The following is a 27118-nucleotide window of genomic DNA, read 5'->3' as shown; positions in this document are numbered from 1 at the left end:
ATATTTTTAGTTCTGGTCGTAAAGGACGAAGAACAAAAAAACTTGTCCTTTACGCTCAACTTTACCACACTACTATAGAAAGTGATCCTTAAAAAGTAAGGGCTTAAAGGGCAACAATATATATCAAGGTGACTTACGACTATATTTTTATTTGTAGATTTCCTTTACGACTCAAATAATAATTTATAATTAATGACTTGATATTTACGCCCCTTCAGAAAAGCTATTTTTGCAAGTCCATAGTAGAAAATCTTGGTCGTAAAGGCAAATTTTTAAGAGATATCGAAATTTTAACTACACAGATCGATAGCCCTTGAAATTCTGAACAAAACTGTATATATAACTCATTTTCGCCAAAATGTCCTTTACGCCAATTGAACCCAGAGGTATCGATATGCGGGAAATCGTATTAAACGTGATCGTTTTAACCGGGTTCTACTCTAAGTCTAAGCAAAACCTACCCTCATAAGGCTCCGTAAGCTGTACTACTTGACTATAGGGGTAGGTTGACTAAATATTAAAATTGAGCCAAAAATCAAACTTGAGCCAACCAGTGATACGATATGAGATACGAGAGGCTCACCGGTGACTGAGCAGGGGGAGGTGACAGACTTTCGTACCTCACTGGTTGGCTCAAGTTTGATTTTTGGCTCAGTTTTTTAATAGTTAGTCAACCTACCCCTATAGTCAACTAGCCCCGGTATCCCCTACTTGAGGGTAAATGAAAACATTACACATTGGTTTACCAAATAAATAGGTTAAGGTCAGGCCGCTCAGTAACAGAACCTTTAAAGCAAGAGTAAATAGATATCTCATATAGGTAAGAGTGCTCCACCGTAGACCGCATCATCACTTATCATCAGGTGAGATCGTGGTCAAACGTCAAATTCATACTAAAAAAAAAACGCTTGGTTTTGTATTTGGTTGGTTAACCGACAAATATTGTAACTACCCGATTTACAATTTATTTTTTGAATACCTAAAAGTATAATGTTATATGTCACAGTTTCGTTTTCTTTCAACCCCTTATTTGCCAAGAGTGGCACTGAAACTTTAGTAGTTTCACGTGTTCTGCCTACCCCTATATGGGATACAGGCGTGATTGTATGTATGTATGTATGTATAATGTTATAGACGGGTATTTCTCTTGTTATTGTCAAGAAATATTATATAGAAGACTAAAAACACGAACTGGGATTATAGGTTGAACATTCTGTTTACATGCCTCCTATGGATGTGATGTATGGGAACTACCAGGTTACGACTGTGGATGTAACATCGATAAGGCTTCTGCGTGCCTGCAACTGACATTTCCGCGGATTGCACGATAATCGAAGGACTAGTTGATGTTAAGGAGAATATGTGTATTGAGACTATTGAGTCGTTTGATAGCGATAAATTCAGATTTCACACTGGTCTAATTCATACTTAATTATTATATGGTGTTTGTGTCTGTTTGTTTGTCCGTCTTTCACGGCAAAGCGGAGCGACAAATTGACAATGTGGAGATAGTTGAAGGTATGGAGAGTGACATAGGATACTTTTTGTCTCTTTCTAACGCGAGCGAAGCCGCGGGCAAAAGCTAGTATTATATGTAAATGGGAAAGTGTTTGTGTCTGTTTGTTTGTCCGTCTTGACGGCAAAACGGAGCGACAAATTGACATGATTTTTTAAGTGAAGATAGTTGAAGGGTTGGAAAGTGAGATTGGCTACTTTTTATCTCTTTCTAACGCGAGCGAAGCCGCGGGCAAAAGCTAGTATAATAAAACTTGGAAAAGATTTTTTTTAATCAGATTTATGCGGTCGTGTTCAAACAAAGCTTTAGAATCTCTTTACGATCATTGATTTGAGAACTCGCGTGTGTGTTTCATCATATTTCGATGTTTGATGAGTGTGCGGAAATGTACATGTAACAGTCCGCACTGGAACTAAAATCGTATGCAAATTCGCGTGTCGTAAAATAGTTTTAAATACGTCATAGCGATACTGTACCGAGCTTTCAGGGTCTAAGTAATGGTTTTAGTTAAAAAACTACTCTTTCGACACGGACAGCTGTGTCATAACACTGAATATATTTTTAAAGCACTGTTCGTCTATAGCGTCTGTTCGTATCTACTCACGGGATTTGGATTTTCATAAAAGGAGCTCTAAATGGCCCCGACATATTTAATTAATCAAACATTTCAATACTTCGCTATGTCGCCACAGCTACTGCAAGCAAATCAGAGGTGTGCAAGTTAGATAGTACTACTACACTGAGAGAAATTTGCATTGTGAATTTAACAAGTTCGACTTGTTGCGGTTTTTCCGTTTGAATCAGCCAAACGTATGTTTAAAACAATATGTGTCAGGTTGTTTTTATAAAATCGACTTCTTGATTCAAATATATTGCCGATTCAAATGACAAGTAGCTTGTTGTTTGAACCAAAGAGCACGTAGGCGCTATTTTAACCAAAAAACTTGTTGAACGAACATGAAAACTGGTTGTAATTTCTCTCAGTCTATTATAACGATGTTCGCGTGAATTTCGTATGTATGTTCTAAATGTAACTATACATTATAATATGCTCCTTAAATCCTTGCGTGCATGCCGCAGAGTATTGAACATGAAATATTGCAACATGACAGATTTAGTCTAATGTAGTTTAAATAGCCATGTAACATGTCTAACATTAGAATGGAAAATTGTAAGGACGTTTGGTTTTAATACAAGATGTAACACATTTTATTACTGTGGCCTTTATGCCGTTAAAGTATAATTACAGCAGCACTAAAATATATATACAGAATGAGGTCAAATCTATTTAAAAAAATACAGGTACAATAAAAATAGACGCATCTTATTCCTACTTTTTTATACCTACGTCGGTGTCCGATCGGGAAATCGTGAAATTCCTTACAAGAAAATATTAACTCTGACTTTCTGGCATTAGGAGAAACCTTAGGAATTTGTTCGAAACAAACAACAAATATTATAAATTTAAATAGATATCATACACGAAAGAAAAAACGACCCTGCAAAAAAGAATGATCCTGCAAAAAGGATTCGTATAGGAGGTGCAAGCACTAATTGCTCGCCCTTAGAGTTGGTCAAAGGCGCCTAGCCTTATCAGAGATAACATGCACTAGAGAAATTTCGTCGGGTACCACGGCGGGCGGGTGGTCTAGTGGTGAGGACGTTAGCCGCGTAAGCTGAAGACCCGGGTTCGATTCCCGGCTCGGCCACCAGTAAATAAAAAAAAATAAAAATAAAAATAAAATAAAATTCATTTATTTCAAGCTTCTTGGCTCATAATATTGACACATGCAAACTCAATACAAATAATATATACAATAAAAATCACAATATTTACATTAAATCAACATTACATAATTACCAGTGGGCCCTGTCGTTTTTTCTTTCGTGTATGATATCTATTTAAATTTATAATTTATATATAGTAGTGCGACTACTTGAAAAAGAACAAATCGAAAAATATTCAATAAAATAATTTGATTTGTTCCCTAGTTGTAAACAACAAATATGTTTTACATATTACTACAACGTATTATTACTACATATGTAAATATGTAATAGTAACGTACTCGTATACGTTCGTCAGCTCATCATATATTTAGTACAATTTTGCGATTATTTTTAACACTGTTAACTATTTAAATGATATTAATAACGTGCTGTGAAAAAAAAAATTAAGTGGTCTTTTCCATGAAGTCTATTGTATAACGTTTTTTTTCTCTAATATGAAAGAAATAACACGCTTTATTTTCATTTTACAGCGGACTTCATTACCCCCTGCAACACCACTGAGCCGGCCTGCCTCATAAAGGCTACTCAAGATGCCATCCTGCCCTTCTCGAAAGGTCTACCGGACATTGGAGTGCCTGCCCTTGACCCCTTCGTCATTGATGAGCTGCCCATCCAGCTGCCTGGAGTCAAGGTCACGTTCCTTGACGGAAAAGCGACGGGACTGAGGAAGTGCCAAGTGCTGAATGTTGAGTAAGTTAAATTTTAGTTTTTTTTATGTATTTGAAGCTTCTCATTTTCGGACCTTAGAAACCTAAGTGGAAAGGCGAACAATTTGTAGGCCCAACTCAGAAATTCATTGCTAGTTGCTTGTACTGACAAATTGGCTTTATAATGGCGGAATTGGCTTAACAGACTTTAGGCAACCGTCATCGTCGTATTTATTAGATACGCCACTTTTCGTCGCATCTTTTTGCTTGGCGTTCATTGAAATAAATAAATTAATATCTGCAATTATTTATTATCTTGGCCCTCAATTGTTTCCAGTATTAACTTTGTGATTATGAATTTAACGGTTCCCTTATCTGAAGATCTTATCCTTAAGAGTTCATTGAACCATTTCAATAAGGCCAGCTCGAAGGCCACTTAAAAAAGGCAAACTACTTTTGGAAATTTTAAAGTGTCATGAAATACGTTCATTTTCTTTACGTACTTACATAAGGAAATCCTACTTTAAAACGAATATTTATAGGTACTTAACTTATTTATTAAAATTTGGTTATAATTTACAATACTAATCTTCTGAAATACCTAATATTTTGACATAGGCTTTTAGAAAACCCCAAATCAAACCTATATCATATCGAATTTTATACATCAAGACATTAACTGATTTGTCTTACTTTTTACTGGTGCCGTAGCCGAATGGCATTTCTGCGACGCGAAACGAAATCGAAACGCCGCAAAAGGTAGTTTGGCTCTGTCGCGCCAATACGCACGAGCGATAGAGATAAATACCTACGAGCGTTTCGTTTCGTGAGCGTTTCGTTAGCGTTTGTGCCATTCGGCTACGCACCCTGGCCCCGTAGCCGAATGGCATTTCTCCGACGCCAAACGAAAGCGATACGCCGCTGGCTCTGTCGCGCCAATACGCAAGCGCCATAGAGATAGATATCTACTAGCGCTTCGTTTCGTGAGCGTTTCGTGAGCGATTGTGCCATTCGGCTAGCCACCCTGATCTCTTTGTAGTTTATGAAAAGATCAGAGAAAAGTAGGTAAGACACATCAAAGTAAAAATAAATATAAGATTACAATACGAATAGGTCCTCGCTCGATGTTTTCTCCATTCAATTGTCACAAGTCAAAGGACATCATGTAACCTTTATTCTGATAAATCAAACAAGTCCAGACATGTGGAAACACTTTCTCGGACAACGGACGACGGACCGGTTCATGTCATCACTGTCGACCTTGGCACTATTGTTTCAGACTCATTTCATTTATAAACATTAAGCTGATATCGCAATACATATGACACTAGATTCTATATTTTGTGCTATCTAAGGTCAATAGATTCTAACGCCGTGGTTTGCGTGGGCGACGGTCGCGCGATGGTCGCGCGGCGGCGATGCGACGCATACGAAATCAAACCTTATCGATATGGAAGTAGACGATGCGATGAGACGCGACGGCGACGGTCGCGCGACGGTCGCGCGACCGTCGCCCACGCAAGACACGGCGTAATATTAACCCTTAAATGCATAGTGATGTATATATGCATCATCTATTTTTGACTCTATTGACGGCATGTCAAAATTCAAATTTCAATAAATCTTTGTCAAGGTCATGCATTTAAGCATGCATTATGATTATTAAAGTTGAATCATATACATAGCTCTTTAAGACTAAAAACCGGCCAAGAGCGTGTCGGGCCACGCTCAGTGTAGGGTTCCGTAGTTTTTCGTATTTTTCTCAAAAACTACTAAACCCATCAAGTTCAAAACAATTTTCCTAGAAAGTCTTTATAAAGTTCTACTTTTGTGATTTTTTTCATATTTTTTAAACATATGGTTCAAAAGTTAGAGGGGGGGACGCACTTTTTTTTCCTTTAGGAGCGATTATTTCCGAAAATATTAATATTATCAAAAAACGATCTTAGTAAACCCTTATTCATTTTTCAATACCTATCCAACAATATATCACACGTTGGGGTTGGAATTTAAAAAAATATCAGCCCCCACTTTACATGTAGGGGGGGTACCCTAATAAAACATTTTTTTCCATTTTTTATTTTTGCACTTTGTTGGCGTGATTGATGTACATATTGGTACCAAATTTCAGCTTTCTAGTGCTAACGGTTACTGAGATTATCCGCGGACGGACGGACGGACGGACGGACGGACAGACAGACATGGCGAAACTATAAGGGTTCCTAGTTGACTACGGAACCCTAAAAACGTAGGTCTACTAGGTTAGTTTCCTACTAGTCAAATCAGCATCTTTTTAAGAAATGTCAAAAGTGACGTCAAAACGATTTGCAAAATGGAATTACTATGAAATACTGAGGAGTGACGTCACGGTCAATTCATTTACTTTATATATTTCGCTTTGACTTATTAAATAGAAATTATGTTTAAAAATAACTAGTCTATATTTTTCTTCTAATTATGTGGTGCTTTATTTCGTGCATTGCATAAAATATTTTATTTTAAGTATAAGAAACTCGCCTATTACTGATGGTTCTTACTGAAAATATGGAAATAAAACAAAATGCCAAGCTTCTTATGCGATGATGATGATGTTATTTCCATATTATTTTATTGAAACTGCAATCAACATAATTATTGCCATACATATGTAATTATAATAACTAACCTTTCAACCCCTATACTACATAATTAGACGTTATTGTTGTTGCTTGATGTATATTTAATTATTACGTAGATTTAACAGAATTTATTGATTATAATTATTTTCATTCCAAAGGTATTTTTATAACAATTATCTATCATTTAAATTAAGTTGTATATTTTACAAGTAAAAATTTGCGACATTATTATTACGTAGATTTAACAGAATTTATTGATTATAATTATTTTCATTCCAAAGGTATTTTTATAACAATTATCACTATCATTTAAAGTAAGTTGTATAATTATTTTATAAGTAAAAATTTACGACATAATACTTTTTATTACACAAAGCTCTTAAAATTAATTACAACGAACTCAACGTAGTGATTCCTATTTACAACGTACTGGCGACGGCGGGACAACGGCACACCTCGGACACTGGCGATCAAATATATGAAAGAGGCGCGTTCCTAGCACACATTCTAAGCTCGTGTAGGTGAACGCGTACCATGCTTGTATGAGTGAGATATGACAGGTCGACAGTTCGCGTTTTTGACAGGCGGTAACTGTGAGGTAACCGAGGGGGGGTAGACGGCTCTTTCAGCGGGGAGCGGGAGTGGCCATACTGTACGATAGTACTCTTTATTATACTGTGACAACGGAGTTGTTTAGTTTCGGAACACTAAACAGTACAGAGTAACATTAGCCGATGTAATTTATCATTTATTCGCACATAATTATGTGGTTTTTAACCCCTGACGCAAAACAACGGAGTGTTGGCTGTCTGTCTGTCTGTCTGTCTGTCTGTCTGTCTGTCTGTGTGTCTGTGCGTCTGTGCGTCCGTCCGTCCGTCCGTCCGTCCGTCCGTCTGTCTGTGTGTGTCTGTCTGTGGTATCGTAGCTCCCGAACGGATGAACCGATTTAGATTTAATTTTTTTTTGTCTGAAAGCTGAGTTAGTCGGGAGTGTTCTTGGCCATGTTTCATGAAAATCGGTCTACCATATATGTCGCGGTCGGTCAGGATTTTTTTGTTTAAATTTTAATTTTGTGGTTAGGTTATTATTTATCTTTATTGCACAATATGTTTAGTAGTACTGATAGTGGATTGAATGCCGTATAGATTTGGCTTTCTTCTCACTTCTATCATCATGTAAATTAAGTGATTGCATGACCATGAATTGTTTGCACCACTATATAATTCAATGATATTTTGTCTGGCAAATTTATTTAAATTTCAAGCGAATTTAAAATACTGCTCGAAGGCAAATCAGGTAATAATTTAACCTATTCGATTTATCACCAACACAATATTTGAACTGTTTTCGACAGACATTGCAGTCACTGTTTGTAAATATGAAAATATAAATATATTAAAAAATAAGCCAAACGGCTTACCGAAAAATATTTTTCATTATTTTGACTACTTACTGAAAAATTAGGAGTAAAAAACAGATTTCAGAAAAAAAATCCTATTTTAAATTCTAAAGAATCAAACAACTATGTAGGTATAAGTATGCAAGAGGCATGTGAATGGCGATTTAATGTAGGTATTTAATTGAAAAAAAAAAGTGTCGTTAGTGCTCCTGATCTTTATTTATCTTTACTTTCCAAGAAAATAAAATAAAACGAAACTCTGTATTGTTTTATTCCATGTGCAACTATCGCTGTCACCGAGACAAAAACTAAACTCTGTTCAGATCAGTGTTCTGTGGTCAGTCATGTAGGCATCCCACACAGATTGCCTCACAGCAATTACCGGCGCAGTGCATTATTCTCATAGTTGCGTAAACCGACTTTGAATGAACCTTTTGTTGCTTTAGTGCCTGTGAGAACTTAAACTTGAAGGTTCAATGAACGTAACCTTGCAAAAAAAATATGTTTTTTATGTTTTTGTCCCTTGAATTGTGGCATTGTATAATAACTGTAACCATAATTAGAAACCACATATCAAGGAAAAAGTAACGAAGGCTGACAATGGTGAAGGCCTATAAAAATTCAGATCATAATACTTAATATTTTTCCCTGACGTAGATTTATTTACTCGTATTCTGTATATCGGCAATAAATACTAGACGAAAATAAAATATTGCTAGTTATGTTTATTATACGGTTCTAGACTTAGCAATTGTCTAGACACCATTATCATTCTTAACAATACATTTGTCTCCGATATCAATTATATCTCATAAAACAATACGGCTTACAAACTTTGTTAATTTAGAAGTTTCGGTGTTTTATATCTTTTCTATGAATTACTTATTGTAAGTAGGACAGTATTCATTTGAATTGGTTAAGGTTATCTTATCCCAGAGAATAAATCAAATTATTTTATTAAAATATTTTTTTATATGTTTCAGTTTATAATTTACTAGCGTTTACTCGCGGCTTCGCTCGCGTTAAATTTGAAAATTGCTTAATGCTCCGTACAAACTTTCAGCCCCCCCTCCCCTCCCATAAGGGAAGTGGGGAGTCAAAAGGAGAAAAAAGGTAGCCTATGTCACTCTCCATTCCTTCAACTATCTCCACTTAAAAATTCAGACAATTCGTCGCTCCGTTTTGCCGTGAAAGACGGACAAACAGACAACACACATATAATATTGGTATGGAGATCAGGCCCCGTAGCCGAATGGCATTTCTCCGACGCCAAACGAAAGCGATACGCCGCTGGCTCTGTCGCGCCAATACGCAAGCGCGATAGAGATAGATATCTACTAGCGCTTCGTTTCGTGAGCGTTTCGTGAGCGATTGTGCCATTCGGCTAGCCACCCAGGCCCCGTAGCCGAATGGCATTTCTCCGACGCCAAACGAAAGCGATACGCCGCTGGCTCTGTCGCGCCAATACGCAAGCGCGATAGAGATAGATATCTACTAGCGCTTCGTTTCGTGAGCGTTTCGTGAGCGATTGTGCCATTCGGCTAGCCACCCAGGTTATTTTATATGTACACGGTTTTTAATTACCAAATCATGTTTCAAATCAAATAATATGGTGTCTCTTTTGAAGAACCCTTATAAAAATATAAAAACACTTGCTAATATTTACTTTGTAAGCAGGCATACATTCATTAAAAATTCAAGAGTAATTAACAATCGGTGATTGAAGTAAATTAAATTATCTTTACATTTTACGCCGTCGAAAATGTTAAATTTAAATTCTGTGTTGACTCTCCTTTATTAGCTATTTTTGAAGGTTACATGAAAATGGTCTAGCAGGATACTTATACATTATAATTATGTACTTTTACTTAATATTTATAAATAAATTAAATAGATAAACTAAACAAATTTATATTTTTAATAATTATGTAAATAGCTATTGCTGGCAAAATACTGCATTCTTTGATATTGATATAGGAAGAATTATTTTTCAATTTACTTTTACTTTTTTATTCATGAGTTTATGACCTTTTCGAATACGTTACTGGATATGATTAATATATAATTATGATTTTATTTATTTCCAATAAGTAACCGTTTGGGGACGGCATTAACTTTCTGTATACAATGAATTCCATTTTATTATTGCATTGTAGTATTCCGTAAAGCCTTTGCCCAGCAGTGGGACACTCAAATAGGCTAACAAAAAAAAAAGTATTTCGTAATCTGTTATTGCATATAGTTGTCTGTATAATCACAACATAAACCCTCTTGAGCTCCCCGTGGGAATTAGTGTAAGAATTTTCAAAACATATTCATTTATTAAGTCTCCCCAAAACAGCATGAGAAGAAATTACCAACAAGTCAGCCGAAATACAATATGAAACAGCCAAATTTTTTATCGCTACTACAGCATTGGTTCCATAACAAAAGTTGTTCATTATAACCTCAAACGTCACTATGCAAACTCTGGCTAGAAAGTACTTACAAAATTCATTCATTTAATTAATTCATCTCATCATACAGTCACCGGCATGAATAAGTGATGATATCTATACCTTGTCGCTTTAAATCGTTTGACAAATTTGTATGACATTTCAAACAAGACGTTAATTGTGACAAGGTATAGAAATCATCACATACATATTTTATGCCGGTGACTGTACCTACTTCATCATTCTGTATACTCCGTACAAAACATTAAAGCCTCAAAATTAAAAATGTATCTTTTATTCATAATTATTTTTAAAATCGGGACTTAATCGCGTACGACTAAATATTAAACTGACGCGCGTGAATACGCGATTAAGTCCCGATTTTAAAAATAATTATGTGTAATAATCGTGAAAGTTTAAGGGCTGGTTACATCAAACCGTCTGTCACCGTTAAAGCGTTCGTTAAATTTTATAGTATGGGAAGTTCCATAGACGTCTGCTGCGTGACGATGATGTGTCTGTCAAATGTGGTTGATGGAACTGGCCCTTAATCACTGTATCTTTTATTTCCAGGGCCTATTTGGAGAAGAACGTGTTCCAGCTGCAGGTGAGGTGCAACATCACCATCAAGGGCAAATACACGGCGGTCGGCAGGCTGCTGCTCTTCCCTATCAACGGGGAGGGCGACGCTAAGATCAAAATCGGTATGTTATTGTAGGGTAAACTCGCATCTTTCGGTGACACGCTAAAAGAGCCCATTTAGACGGAACGAGTACTCGCATACGAGTTTTATTACATTGCGGTGTTTGATGGCGGTGCAACATTGTATGTAACCTCAACATCCCGCAATGTAACTAAAATCGCGAGTTAGCACGCCGTCTAAATCAGACCTAATTCGGTGATACAAGCTTTGAAGCAGAAAGACGAAAGACGATTTTTGTTTGTTTCACCAAATTAGGCGTGTCACCAAATGAGGCAAGTTTACCCTACTTAACACAATATTTTTAACTTTTTGAAAAGCAGAAACGTCTGAAATGGATGCCACTAGGCTTAGAATAGAGACGAACTCTTGGCCTATAGTCTGAAGGCAGCACTTTTAAATGGGTCCATATTGACTCATTTAAATTAATTTCTCATAAAATTTTTAGTATCACCGATTTGTAATTCGAATGATCATTTGTCATAATTTTGTTTCGTTACTATTTTTACTACTACTGTCATTGTTCATAATAATCTTTTTCTGAATTTTATTTATTCATAATTTCAATGCAATTTTTTTTATCAATATTGATAATCTTGTATTTAAGAAAATTAATTATTCGGGATAAACTTACAATAATTATTTGTACTCATATTTATAAGGATAGGTTTTGCGTTTAAAAGTATTGATTTATTCTATGATGTTGAGTTCTACATGTATCCACTGAATATGCCTACCATATATTATATAACCGATGGAAACTCTATTTAATAACGCAAATATTGTACCTAAAACATGGAAAAAATGAACCACATATTTGCCCTTCAGTCGAGATTGGCTCCGCTGTACCTTACCTACATAACTATGGCCTTTTGAGGTTTTGACATAAGCACATAAAGTAATACTTTGCGCACAATTGAGATAAAGTTTGGATCATCATGCATTAGCATATTTGGATCCTAATCCGGTTGCAAAAAATAAGAAAAAACCTTGAGGTAATTTTTCCGGTACCTTTACAGAGATTAATTCTGTTGTTTTAAAACCAGGAAAAATCACAAACATAGGTCTTAAATGCATCACAAATGCAGCAATATTTTTTACAGATACAAATGGCTTTTAAATGGCAGTATTGTGTTTCGACTGCTCAAATAATATTTGTTACAAAAAAAAATTAAAAGCGTAATATCGAATGTACTACCAACGGCTATTCTAATTCCCTTTTCAAAACTTTTCAGTAAACTCCGTTATCAAAATGGACATCAAGACCAAATACTTCAAGGACAGCGACGGCCGCGACCACTTTGGCATCAAGAGCTACAGATACACTTTCGACTACGGTGACAGAATTTTCTACAACATCACCAATCTCTTCAAGGGAAACCCTGAATTAAGTGAGTGAAACTTTGGTTTCTGAATTAAGTAAAAAATTAAGTTTACATTTTGAGTCAAACATATTTCGTCAAATAGTGTAAAGATTTCGTATTAGTAACCACCGGGGAAAAGCTTAAATTCACTAAATTCTACACAAAGAGCGCATCATCCTTCTTAACGTTACCCCGCTCACACACAAAAATGATAGAAAGAAAGAAAAAATATTTATTTGGTACAAAGAAACATAGGCACAACACAATACAAAACGAGTGAACCGGTGTACCAAAAAGGATGCCGCTCAGCGTAGACCGTGTCTAAGAAACACGGTACTGATTTTCAGGGCACCCATAACTAAAACTAGACTTAAAACTAAAACTAAATTTAAAACTTCATATAACAAGATCAAAACAGACCAGACAAGGAACATACAGATCTAAAACAGGGAGAGAAGCAAAATCGAGTATCAAGACTCATATATAAAGAAAGAGAGAGAGAGAGAGAGATAGCGCATTGGCTATAATTTAATTATGAATGTGGCCGCGCTTAGTACTAAATCTATATAAAAATTATAAAATGAGGTACGAGTTTTAGTTACAGGGAACTTGCATGGTTTTCTAAAATCGTAAGAGCGAGGGGAGGGAGTGAATTATATCTTGTTTATGTTCGTATCTTAAATTACAAGGCCGAGTTTGCGTTTTCCATACCCTGAAACGGTTAAGGAAGGGACAAGTAAATATTTACATCATTTCAATTGTTTAAGTTCGTGTCTTCAATGTCAATGTCAAGTTTGCGTATCCCATACCCTGGAACAGTCAAGGTAGAGACGGAGTAAGGGTACTAACTAAGTATGTAGTAAATATTTACATTGTTTCATAAGAACACCTGCTGTAGATATGGGATAGATAGGTAGAATAACCTTTATTGGCACACCTCTGCAAAAGATACAGAAAAAAGATACAGTGGAGACAAACCAAATGATTATAAATAGAAGCAGACAACAGGCGGTTTTATACCTTTGGATAGCGGAAACAAAAAAAACATAGTCAAAAAGAGTAGGTGCTTCGAAATAAAAAATCATAATTATTCTAATTTCCAACACACAAATTGAATAAACATACACATATAAGAGAATATAAATAGACTTACATAAACATACTTAAATAGTAATATAAAACAAGCCAGATATATTATATATGTAGTAACATACCAAAAATATACAGCAATGATACCACAGAATTAGATTTAGATAGAAGAAACGAGTTCATTTATTTGTATGGCGGCCGAGCGTGTCAGATTTTGTACTGAAGTTGTTACTTGCCTCTGATTTTAAATATGTCTCAGGCCCTTGAGTGTTGATAAGTTTTATGTTGTTGCAATTAAATATCATGTAACGAAGCATTTTTAATGTTTTTGTTGACTTCAACTTACAAAAATTGACGCCCGAAAGCTGCAAGCTGCGATTAAAGACGGACAACTCAGTGGATTTCACTAAGTTCATTTGACACGCTAAGTAGATACGTTTGCTTGATCTATGGTTTATATGACATCTGTGAATGATACCAACCACAGAGTTAAAATAGCAATACGGTCACTAAGGGAGTAGATAATGTCCTTTAAGATTAAAAAAAAAAAACAGAAAGAGATTGAGCCCGTCTAATGCCCGGAGGTAGAGAGTTCCAAAGTCGAACAGCTTTGAAGACAAAAGAGGAGTTGTAAATTTTTGAAGAAGAAGGTGGGACAGGCAGAAGTAGACTGCGGGATAACCTTACAGAATTAAGATATTTCATAGTTCTGGCAGAATACGCTAGCTGGCATCCTGAATATATCATCTGGGCAAACGTTTTAGGTTTTATTGGTTACACCAAGTATGTGGAACATTACCTCGTTAGGTACCTGTAGTCAAGGGGGTGTCCGTTACAAACAGTCGTAATTTTGTTTTTAATGTTATTTTGTACGTGTATCATTTCTTCTTTACCTTTATCCATAATTATTTGCAAAATAAATCTTTTCTAAAAACACCGACATCTGAAGTGTGAGTTGGGTCGTGGGTCCTAAAGCAAATGTTATTATATTCCAGGTAACACAGTTCTCGTATTCCTGAATGAAAACTGGAGGACAGTCACAGAAGAATTCGGCAAACCAGTCGTAGATTACGCTATGAACGTCGTCGTCTCCACGGCAACGAAGTTCTTCAACGCCGTGCCCTACGATGAGTTGCTATACGTACCCATTCCAAAATATTGAATAATATAGGTTTAAGAATAAATCGATACTACTCTGTTGTTTGTTCGATCCGTGATGGGAATAGGTAATAAGTAAAAAAACAAGTGAAGAAGTAAACATTTTGATCTGTAGCTTAATATTTAGACGAGAATAAATTTAGAGGTGGAAAAAATACTGCTTTAGGGAAAGAAACTGCCGGTCACTGCTGGATCGGTAGCCCAGTGCTCTGACACCTTATTAGCTTCCTGCACCTCGTGCATACACGGAGACCACCTCTTGCCGCCCAATGTGCAACGAGATGTACATTTTGGTTCAATGGTATTTTAATTTTCATGTAAATAAATAAAGTAGCATTTCGTTTGTCTCTAAAATTTTTGGAACAAATAAAACTCAACTGTATTTAAAATGTAACTAGAATCAACATTCTCTAGCAAAATTTTTGTATGGTGGTTATAAGGTTATGGGCTTAATGGAAGACCCTAGTAACATCTACTGTAATCCATATTTAAATTGATTCTGATACACAGTTTTTTTTTCATACCTGTATCTAATAGGAGAACATAACATTATCTTCCTTTAAATGTTGTTGTACAGCCTCAGTTTCAGCACTTTACTAAAAAAAATATATTCTTCATATTCTGATATCGGATCGAGTAACAATTTAATTATTTTAAGATGAATGTGAGAATTAAAAAACCACCTTTATGGAGCCTTGAATCCAGGTTTCATAAGTGTTTAATAGTAAAAACTAATAATATATTTCATTAAACAGGAGTTAATTAAAAGAGATTATATTTAATATTTTATATTATTTATAACTTTTATTGAGGAATAGGTTTTTTTTATTAAATAATGTTTCATAAAAGTAAACTTTATGTTAGATACTATTAGGTTACTGAAAAATAAATAACATGAATGTAACCTTCAATAAAGTTGTCATAGATTAGTTCTGTATTATATTATACATATTACTTTTTATTCTTAATTCTTGCCAGTTGTTGTCGTAATTGGTAAACATTTTGTTTTTCTTAAGAGTCTATAGTTAATTCCTATTTTTTCGATCAAAATAGCTTTGCTGCGTGAAAGGTACTCAAAGGAGAATTATTGTAAATTAATGTTTTACTTAGTTAGTAGTCTACTTGGCTTGAGAAAATAATTTGTTCTTCAGTACATTTGGTACATTTGGTACTACTTTAAATCTTACTTATGGTACTAGTGCATATGTCAAAACTTTGAAGCGCCATCCATGTGTAATAAAAAAAAGGAAATTCGTAACTCATGTCGGTTCGAACTTCCTCTGCACTTGTATTGTAATGTTCAATCGGTATTGGCCGAATAAAGTGTTTTTTTTTTGTTAATACCTTTAACATTTAGTATCTCACAAAGAATTTACAAAATGCGCTTATATGAGATGTAATTTTATAACAAAAAATATTTCATGATTTTTACAGTAGATAATATATAAATTAAGTTTCCTTTTATGCTAAGTATAAAACGGAACACAAAATAAACACCAAATCAAACAAAGCTCCAACTAATTGTGCTCCAAGTAATACATAACTAATTAAAATTATTTTCCGAACGCAAAAAATTAACTGTTACAAAGCAAGCAATTTCTTTGTTTTTATGTTATTAAATGTGTGCGACTGTGCGTATTTCCCTATAAAACATTTTTTTTTAGTAAAACGCACTTATTTTTCTATGAACGGCGTAATCAATATTTAAATAAAAGGAGTCAGCAGGCAGCCATTATAGTATCTACGGGTGAATTTGGCCTTGCATGAATCAAAACGTTGGCAAAATTTTGCAATTTAAAGCTGGTATATTATTGAGCTGGTCTCATGATAGAATTGAAAATGTAGCCAAATGAACCCAGTCAAAGTTCTGCGAAAATATTTCAGTTCTCGATTTTTGCCCACGATCTCAATGAGCAATGGGAATTTTTAAATTACCTGAATAAATGGAAATAAACAGATCTAAACAAAATAATTTAAATATTATATTAATTTAATTCTTAATTTTGGTTACTGGTGGAGTATCACTAGATAATTCGAATCAAAAACGGTGACAGCAAGGACATTTCGGACAAAGTTTGTCCGTATTTTTGACTTTTGTGACTAACCGGTAAATATAAACGTATTAGTATTTAAGCTTATGTTAAACATTTGTAGTTTTCCATACTTTAAAGATCCTTATGTAACAAGTGAGAACCGCTTTGCTATAGAACAGCACATTTTTTTTGTAACTAAAGACAGATTTTCAGCTAAAAAGATATCACGAATGAAACTGTAACTAGTAAGTCTTAACTAGATATATAATAGTGTTACTTATAACACGTAGATGAAATTATTGTTTTACTAAGTTGTAAAATTCTTTGTATTTTACCCTGCTCCAATACATGTATTTACTGTTAGGTACAAGTAGCGCAAAGTTCAGACAAATAAAATATTACGAAACAACTTTATATTGTCTTAATTTTTTCTCGTACCAATGAGTTTTTGGAACTCATATGCGAAATGTCATTTGATATTTGCCAGTCGCTTTTCGGCGAAGGAAAACATCGTGAGGAAACCGGACTAATTCCAATAAGACCTAGTTACCCTTCAGGTTGGAAGGTCAAATCTTGGGATTAATTGTCAAAGCGGACCCCAGGCTCCTGTGAGCCGTGGCAAAATGCTGGGATAACGCAAGGAGGAGTTCGGTACAATTTATAAAATAGAAACTTAATTCAAAACTAAAATAGGTAAATGCTGTCTACTTTTTTCTATTATGCAGTAAAATACCCTAGAGGCTTACTGCGCCTCTGTGCTGGACATGCCGCTAGTATCGTTTCGGGGAAGCTTAACTTCATCGAGGTCAACCGAAATAATTTTCGCTTCAGAGTTCGTGGAATAGCTGCGCTTGATCAAGCGCACTTTACCTAGTACGTTTGACTAAATTGCTTGCAGATTAATCGTTTCCAAGGTAAGCCGTTGCATGGAATTCAAATGTCTTTGTCGTCTTTGCCTTTGGCTAGTCTGTGGCCAAGAGTGAGCCCATTTATAATTAAAAAAAAAGGTGTAGCTTAACTTCAAACTTGGGTAAATCCATTCTGATTGAAGGTTGATTATATACAAAAATGTATTATGATCTGAAAGAATCAACCTTATACATAGCAGAATGGATTTAATGTAAGGAACAAATAAAATTATTTTATTATATATTTTTTTGTTACTAGTAGGTAACACTACTATATATAAATTATAAACTGAAATAGATACCATACACTAAATAAAAAGCGATCAAGCCCACTGGTAGCGAAGCCGGGAATCGAACCCGGGTCTCCAGCTATCGCGGCTAAAGTGCTCAAACCACTACCACCACCCTGACCGACGAGCTACCCGTCGAAATTTCTCTAGTGTATGTTATCTCTGAAGGCTAGGCGCCTTTGACCAACTCTAAGGGCAATGTGTGCTTGCACGTCCTATATGAATCATTTAACAGGACTACGATATAGCCAGATTTGGATTTACCCAAGTTTGAAGTTAAGTGACACACATATCTTTTAGCAAAGAATATTGTGCAGTATAAAATATATGTAATAAATTATAGAAGTTTCCATTTTTACATTTTCACTACTTCACACAAAAAATAAATGCCGTTTAAACTTTTCACATGTTTTTCTTTACCTACATCCAGGTTAGAGACCGCTCCAACTTCTTCACTAATAATAGTAAAAAAAAATCTATACGATGTTTTTTTTGTATTAAATTTAATATGTAATTATTGCCCTATGATCATCTGTAATAATTGTACAATATGATATAATATATATGTAAAGAACGTTAAAATAAGTTAACTAGACAAAAATATCGAAGAAACATTATATTTCGATTTTATTTTTTTACAGAAAAACTATAAAGTTCAGAGTACCTACTCAAAATTTGCAAAATAATTAGTAATATAGAGCCACACCACCCATAAAATTTTTAATTCCAAAACAATTAGGGGCAGTATCACTTAGCTTACCTACCCTGGCACGGCCTTTCAGATAAATTGATATGGTATTTAGAATTTATAAATCATTAACATGTCATTTTAAACTTGGCAAGTGTATTAAAAAAAACGGGGTAACAGTTTAAAAAAAAATATTGTAAATTGTTCAAGCCGCGTCGGATTTTAAATATTGAACAGCGTGTTATTTATATTCATAAATTATTACAGGAGTAAAGTTTGTTTAGTCTCAAACCAAAGTATAAATAAACTAACGAAATAAAAATAATGGGTAAAATAAAAAACCTTTTTAAATACTTATACGATTATATTTGCATATATTAATATCAGGTTATCACAGGTATTTACTTAAAGGAGGGTATAGGTCCATCAATCAGCTCTTCATAAGGCACGGCCAGGAAAAACTTCTCGATTGTCCTCAGAGCCAGTTCCGTGGCGTAATCCACTAGCGGTTTCCCGAACTCCTCGGCTATGAGTTTCCAATTTTCGTTCATGAACTGCAGCAGAGTTTGGCCTGGAAATAAAAAATATGTTATATTTACCGCTAACGCTAACTCTCTTTCATTTTATACAGGGGAAATTCTATTCAATCATTATGTTTTTAGCATAGCTGGGCATTAACTCGTTAATCCGTTAATCGTTAATTAACGAAGTTAACATTTCGATTAACGGATTAACTTTTAAGTTAACTTGAAAAAATGTTAACGGACTCGTTAACTTCCGTTAAATTTCTCCGAGTCCGTTAATCGTTAATCTAGTAGGGCACAGGCGCCATCTGCGCTGCGAAAAACACGTTCTGAACGCTACTATAAAAGCCCGAAGTACGACAAATCCTATGATTTGCCGGTAAATCCTAGGTTTTACCGATGTCGATTGCTAATAGTCCGAAATATTACCTAAAAAAGTATTCTTCACGTGGATTTGCTTTTCCTAAATTTGATTCGGTGAATCCTAAGCTTTACCATGGCGACTGTTGTAGTGATAAGGTAGCAAATTCGAGCCCTATTTACGACCACATTCGCTTCCCTAGCCTCTACCGCCCAAAGTGCCACAACAGTCCCGTCACCGCCAGCATCTCTCCTGACAGTCCTGACACAGCTCTTGGCAGTAGCTGAGGCGATCACTGCATGCCTTCCACAGGCTAGCTGTACTTCGGCCTTTTACAGAAATATAATACGTTATAGTGGATACTGATGCAACTAAATATTTAAAGAAAAGTTCATTGTTTTTCACGTTTTAACGGATTAACGATTAACTTTAACTTACGTTAAATTTGTCGAAATGTATCGCTTTAACGATTAACGAAGTTAACTTTTTTAGTAACGGATTAGCGATTAACGAAGTTAACTATTTGATTAACGGTGCCCAGCTATGGTTTTTAGAGTAAAAAAATACCCCTAGCCATGAACAGGTTTCCGTAACTAACACCTCCCAGCATTTTAATGCATGGCTATGAATAATAACCCCTCATGGATATCAGCTGTAGCTTTGATGGTGGGTTGAGTAGAGTAATGTCAGTTACACGTTAAAAAAATTAAATTCAGTTATCACATCCCGTTTCATAGGTACTTTGTCAGCTGATAGCTTAGAAGCTATTATGAACAAAACAAAATCGTCAGCCAGTTGTATTGCGGTGACCAAATTACCAAAATTTTCTCAAGTTCTACGAGTATTTACAATCATCATCATCCTTGCGTTATCCCGGCATTAACGAGTTTTTTATAATATTGAACAAATTTTTTTTATTTATTTAAAGTGTTCATATGAATCATCGTTCACTTACTCAACTCAGGACTGTCCTTAACGAGATTAGTCAAGTTATAGTGTGCTTTATCACCAAAACCGTAATCGTATTTGTAATTCTTGACATATAAATGGTTGACACCATTGTCATCCGGCTTCACATCTATATTCATTTTCACTTTCATTTTGAGGTTAGCTGAAAAAAAAAAACGCATTAAATAAAATCCTACACATCGATTTCGATGACGGCAAACTCGGCAATGAAATGATCTTTCTTTATGAGTTGTATATCGTCACTACTCTGAAATAATCTCGTATCTCACGCTGCTCCTCAAAGTTAAAACGCAGTAAGTCTATATGCATTCCATACATACTTACTACAATTTTTTTTTTCATTGACAGACGAAGATACAAGTTTTTTTAAAACTAGTGACGATATGTAACTGGGCACTAGGTATTTTATAAGCGACATGAAGTGAATTAAAAATCGAAATAAGATGTCATAATTAAAGAAAAAATGACGAGCACCACCAGTGGTGAAGGCCGGATTCGAACCGGCGTCTTTTAGCAATCCGGGCCAAACGCCATCACCCCTAGGCCACCTCGCCACAGCGGAAGCCGTCGAAATTTCTCTTCTATATGTCATCTTTGTAAGACTAGGCGTCTTTGACCAACTCTAAGGGCAAGCAGTAGGTGCTTGCACCTCCTATACGAAACCTTGTACAAGCACCTACTGCTTGCCCTTAGAGTTGGTCAAAGACGCCTAGTCTTACAAAGATGACATATAGAAGAGAAATTTCGACGGCTTCCGCTGTGGCGAGGTGGCCTAGGGGTGATGGCGTTTGGCCCGGATTGCTAAAAGACGCCGGTTCGAATCCGGCCTTCACCACTGGTGGTGCTCGTCATTTTTTCTTTAATATATGACATCTTATTTCGATTTTTAATTTATATATAGTAGTGTGACTACATAAAAAACACAAATCAGAATATTTGTTAAAATAATTTGATTTGTTCCCATAGTTGAGACATGAAGTGGTTTTCTTACTTATTTTAATTTTAGCCTCTCCTTCTCCATTGATGGGGAAGGTGAGTATTCTCCCAGAAGCCTCGTAACCTCCCTTCAGGGTAACATTGCTGCGGAACTCTACGACGAATTTGCGTTTTGCAAAATTAGACCTGCAAAATAATACACCTTATTGTGATTTGCATAATTTGCCATGTTTGATGTAACTTCGTAACATTACTCCCATAAAAATTTTGCTGTGAGGCGATTCGAAAAATTTTGTTAAAGGTCGTAACTAAAAATGTATTATGGAATCTTTCGAAGCCATTATTTTTTGTAATTTTACTCTTTGGTTTCGGTATAAATGAGTACTTTCGTCGGATAATTTTCTTCATGGCACACCTTTATACTAAGAACTATTTTAGTTAGATACTAATAATGGAGTTACAAATCGATAATATTTTATACACAACATACAAAAAACATCGGACAAATGGCATGTCCAAATCAGTCCAATTATAATTTACTCCGTCACTTGAATGTAAAAATGTTGAGAGAAATAGATGTTTAGAAATGTATATAAATTGTATCTGACCAATCAAACAAATCCCTAGTAAAAACAATCGGAACTGCAAAAAAACTAAAAAATGTTGCTTAAAAAGCACTTATTGTACCGGAAACATAACGAATCAACATATTATTTTACCGGTACTACACGTGTATGGTAAAACAAGTAACCGCGAATGAACAGACAGAAAAACTGCTATTCCGAAACTACATTAAATCCTAAATGAGTACGGAACGGGAAACCATAAAAATAGCACATGTCAATTTGTTTTGGACGGAAAAAATAAATGATTTTACTAATGGAGTTAACCTTGAACTTGAACGGATACAATTCCAATATTTACTAACCAATTTCGTTTGTTGACGTCAAGAAAGGTCCATAAAAAATGAATGGGATACCCCCATTTGCCAGAATTTCATTTGCCATAATTTTATTTGCCATCCTATTCAACAATCATAATATTGTTTCTCATAACATCTTATGCCATAATCATTCTTTACTATATTAATCTAGTGCCAGAAACTTTGTTTCCCATAAAGTCAGTTTCCATAATGTCATTTGTCAGAATCATCGAAATCCGTAATTACCACATTCCATACCATCATTTGTCATACAAATTAGCGTCCAGAAAAGTCAATTTCCATAATGTGCTTTGGCAGAATCGAAAACTACTATAATAGGTACTAGAAGGACTAGAGAATGAAACTGCTATCAGAAAGTAGGTTAGGTTAGGTTAGAACTGTGACCCCCTGGAAAATGAAACTGCTATCAGAAAGTAGGTTAGGTTAGGTTAGAACTGTGAACCTCTGGAAAAGGAAACTGCTTGAAAAGTAGGTTAGGTTAGGTTAGAACTGTGACCCCCCGGAAAATGAAAATACTATCAGACAGTAGGTTAGGTTAGGTTAGAACTGCGACCCCCTGGAAAATGAAACTGCTATCAGAAAGTAGGTTAGGTTAGAACTGTGACCCCCTGGAGAATGAAACTGCTGGAAAAGTAGGTTAGGTTAGTTTAGAACTGTGACCCCTGGAAAATGAAACTGCTATCAGAAAGTAGGTTAGGTTAGGTAATAATATGGGCAACAATTAATATGGCAATAATTGCTTATGGCGTTTGAATATTCTATGAAACCATATTATTGCACTTAATAATATGGCTAACAAATAGTATGGCATTGTATGATTATGGAAGGTAATATTCGGATAAACAACGAGTATGTCATATGATTTTTATGGTAAACAAATCATTCGGGCAAATGAAATTCAGGCAAGTTAGATTCGGGCAAATGAATATTATGTTAAATGACTGTCGGGCAAACAATAGACAACCAAAATGAATTAATTAGGAGATGAAATATTCTCGTTTTAAACAACCTTTAATGCCATGGCAATACGAACCAAGGCACGCGTCTCCGTGAATCATAAGATTTATAATGGTTCCATGACTAATTATAATTATTTGTTCAAGTTATAAATAGATATCTTACGTCAAAGTGTTTATTATAAATTAATAAAATCATAGAATAAACAATTTTCATAAAAAGATAGACTTTTGTGATTTCTGCGGTGGGAAAAAAATAGAAGCGAAAAACAAGTATAATATTCTTCAAATAGGTACATAATATAGCACGGAAATCATTAGCTAATTATGACTAATTTTTATTATTACTGCTTAGGGCATGATATGTTCTTTTCTGTAATAAAATGCATTTAAATTACAGATCAATACTAATTTTGTAACATATTTAGTAGTTTTAATACAATTACCGATTAAACCCAAAAAATAAGTGCGTACAGATGTAGTACGAAAAGGGTTTCCTTCGTATCTTTCCGGAAACGTTCGTATTTGTCATGCTAGTTCAGTCAATGTCAGTACATCTTGTACTGAGACTGACTGAAATAGCATGACACGCTCGTACGTTTCCGTAACAATACGAAGGCGACTCTTTTCGCACTACATTTGTACGTACTATATATACATTAGTACATTACGATACAAGTGCGTAAAAAAGGAAGTTCGAAACGAGTGGCGATAAATTAAAACACGACCGAAGGGAGTGTTTTAAATCGACACGAGTTACGAATTTCCTTTTCGCACGTGTATCGTACGACGTTTTTCAGTACAGATGAGCCTCCGAAGTTTCGGCCTGGCATATAATGAACCACTTCTCGCACTAGTGCGTAAAAAAAACACCATCTGTACTGAAAAGTATTTTACTTACTCAACATTTTCAATAACAGCCTTCCTGAATCCAGTAACTTTTCCATTGAAGAAGGCCACCTTAAGGCCAGCGAGCGGAATCGCCAGTCTGTCAACGTAGAATGGGTCTAAAGATGGCACTCCCAGCTCGGGAATACCCTTCGTGAAAAAGGGGATTGCATCAATTGTTGATTGTATTAAGCACTCTCTATTATCCACTGGACACGGGTGAATGAAGTCCGCTGAAAAAGAACATAAAAAATCATAAGACGACATTAATTTATAAAGAGACTAGTTTTTGCTCGCGGCTTCGCTCGCGTTAGAAAGAGACAAAAAGTAGCCTATGTCACTCTCTATCCCTTCAACTATCTCCTCTTAAAAAATCACGTCAATTCGTCGCTCCTTTTCGCCGTGAAAGACGGACAAACAGACAGACACACACTTTCCCATTTATAATATTAGTATGGATAATTAAAAATCGTCGTTTTAATTTTCCTTGGGCATGTTCACTAACTAGCCCCTAAGTTTATCCAAAGAGCATTGAATCACTACGTTTTAAGAGTCGGCACTCTCGAACAACCCTCGAACCGATTTATGCAGGCGTTTTTTCGACGGTCGTGAGGTCATATCACTGCTACCAACACAAAGAAAAAATCGCTAGGGCTCGACCAACCCAGTCCCTAATATTTATCGATATCGATAAATTTGCGATATTTTGCAGTATGGCGACTTAACAGTAAATTTATAGTATTTATACATATATTTAAAAAAATGTCTGGGATGGCTGTCAGAGGCGTATTTCAAGGATTTGGCGTTGGCATCCTGAGCCAGTCAAGATTACCGCCCCGTTAAGTGACGATAAAGTATGAAATTTAAGAAAAAACGCTGCTTCGCTATTCTAAAAAGAGCCTGCCGACTTTAATACGCCCCTGTATAAAATGAATAAAACAAAAAATATACTATCACTTTTCTTTTACATGAAGTAATTTTTCAACTACTTTACAGCACTTCTCAGTTGAACTAATTTTGAGGCGTTTGCAGAAAATTCCTATGATTTACTGTGCCTGACGTTCATATTTGGCACTGCCTCCTAATTAAGAGTTTTGTTATAAGCCAGTATTTGTTGCTTCAATCTTCGTGTTTCTTGCATGTTTACCAGGGAAAGTTAATATTTACTGCAAAAAGCCTTGAAAACCTTTGCCCAACATTATCTTCATAGAGGAGATGGATAAATATGCCGATTCTTCGTTACCTGTTAAAATTACCCACAATCGTCATCTGAAATAACGAGATTATCGATAAGTTGGTTACACTCTATTGGTATTTTAGGTTATTTGTTTGTTTACGAAAAAACTTATTTACAGAATGTTTTCGCTTAAATCGTAGACTGTACATGATAAGTACTACTTTAAATTGATTAAATGAGTAGGTAATTGTTAGCAACTCGAAACGAAAATATAATAAAATACTAGTTACCGACCTGCATATATCCAGTGCAAAGCTAGGCAAAAACAAGCCACCATCACAAATTTCACACTTTCTTATTGGTTTGCCCGAAATTTCAATAATAACTTTAGTTATTTTATTATTTACTTAACTTACAAAATTCAAACAAGTTACGACAGATTTAACGTTGACGACTTGACGTTTTGAAAAAAAAACACGTAGGTCAGGCCATAGACTAAGGAAATATGAAACTCTATTATCTATGTATTTTTGCTACCAAAATATAATGGACTTTAGTACTATTAATAATAGATGTCATTTTGATTTGATAGCATTTTTTTTGTGTCGCAATGTTGGGAATCATTTCTTGATGATACTATGGAGTGACGACGGGCTGAGTTTATCCTTAGTCGCAGTCCTTTACGAACTTAAAATGAGATGAATATCATTCGTTATTCGTCTTATCGGCGTGAATAAGAAATATATCAAACAACAAAATATTCAATGACAGACATTGAAAAAATAAGAATGGGGCGAATTTAAAAACTTGACATTTATACTACGATGCCACAGATAGACACACACAGACAGACAGACATACAAACAGACAGACAGACACGTCAAACTTATAACGCCACGTCGTTTTTGCGTCGGGGGTTAAAAAATAGAGCAACCCAATACTGTAAATATTTTCGGTACGTGTCCATAGTTAAAAGTAAGCCGAACACAAGATTTTTAATATTAAAAAACTTATCAGACACTTTGCCCTTGATATAGGTCGTGCTTCTTATTATGCGGTTCATAACGTTACATCATGTCATTAAGTATCTAGTGCGGAAAATATTGGATGTTCGTCGGACGTCACCGCAAATTTTCTTACAGGAAAAAATTGGAAATTGTTATTTGCAATAGCAAATAAAAAATGCCAATCAAGAAGACCACACAAAGTTTCCTTCCGGGAGAACATTTTTGGATGTAAAACCGATAAAATACCTAGTACATTATACGATACAAGTGCGTAAAAAAGGAAGTTCGAAACGAGTGGCGATAAATTAAAACAAATAATAATTTTAAATCGACACGAGCTTCGAATATCCTTTTCGCACGTGTATCGCACGATGTTTTTCAGTACAGATGGCCCTCCGAAGTTTCGACTTGACATTATAATGAACCACTTCTCGAACTAGTGCGTAAAAGAAACACCATCTGTACTGAAAATATATTTACAAAAAAAAACTAATAACACTTAATACTTACTAATAAAAATAATTCACATCAGAAACTTTTTATACATAGTTACTTACGTGTTAATCTGGTAAATCCATAGTCAATGAAGAGTACAGCTATGCATAAAAATGAGAATTGCCAGTTCATTGCGACTTCAATATTAGTTATAACTCTAAAAATACTAAATAAATAATATATCTGGTAGGTAGGTACCACCGAGAAACACAACAAGGAACTAACA

At 35.1% G+C, this 27118-nt stretch overlaps 2 protein-coding genes and 1 non-coding gene across 4 annotated transcripts in view; 2 read left to right on the top strand and 1 right to left on the bottom strand.

Moving 5' to 3' along the window:
- Positions 1 to 15178, top strand: part of LOC125229929 (circadian clock-controlled protein daywake-like) — a 28185-nt gene extending 13007 nt beyond the window's left edge. The window contains exons 2-5 of the mRNA XM_048134878.1: positions 3778 to 3997; positions 10980 to 11110; positions 12342 to 12497; positions 14555 to 15178. Coding sequence (XP_047990835.1) covers positions 3778 to 3997; positions 10980 to 11110; positions 12342 to 12497; positions 14555 to 14721 — 674 coding nt within the window. The 3' untranslated portion in view covers positions 14722 to 15178. The remainder of the gene's footprint in view (positions 1 to 3777; positions 3998 to 10979; positions 11111 to 12341; positions 12498 to 14554) is intronic.
- Positions 377 to 27118, bottom strand: LOC125229930 (circadian clock-controlled protein daywake-like). Of its 2 annotated transcripts, XM_048134881.1 has the most exons (6): positions 26955 to 27118; positions 24227 to 24446; positions 21482 to 21612; positions 20477 to 20632; positions 19011 to 19207; positions 377 to 392 (listed from the first exon to the last, which is right to left on the bottom strand). In XM_048134881.1, exons 1-5 carry the CDS (start codon positions 27022 to 27024, stop codon positions 19038 to 19040), a joined length of 747 nt encoding a protein of 248 aa, XP_047990838.1. In that variant the 5' UTR covers positions 27025 to 27118; the 3' UTR covers positions 377 to 392; positions 19011 to 19037. The 2 variants fall into 2 exon arrangements, with proteins under 2 accessions (XP_047990838.1, XP_047990837.1); XM_048134880.1 differs by lacking the exon at positions 377 to 392 and having other exon boundaries at positions 18552 to 19207.
- On the top strand, positions 3154 to 3225 carry Trnat-cgu. Its single transcript has one exon. It is a non-coding gene; the product is annotated as a tRNA-Thr (tRNA).

The sequence above is a fragment of the Leguminivora glycinivorella genome, chromosome 9 (assembly GCF_023078275.1).
Source record: "Leguminivora glycinivorella isolate SPB_JAAS2020 chromosome 9, LegGlyc_1.1, whole genome shotgun sequence".
NCBI lineage: Eukaryota > Metazoa > Arthropoda > Insecta > Lepidoptera > Tortricidae > Leguminivora > Leguminivora glycinivorella.
Note: the sequence above shows the minus strand (reverse complement) of the source record. Positions and strands in the feature narration are given on the sequence as shown.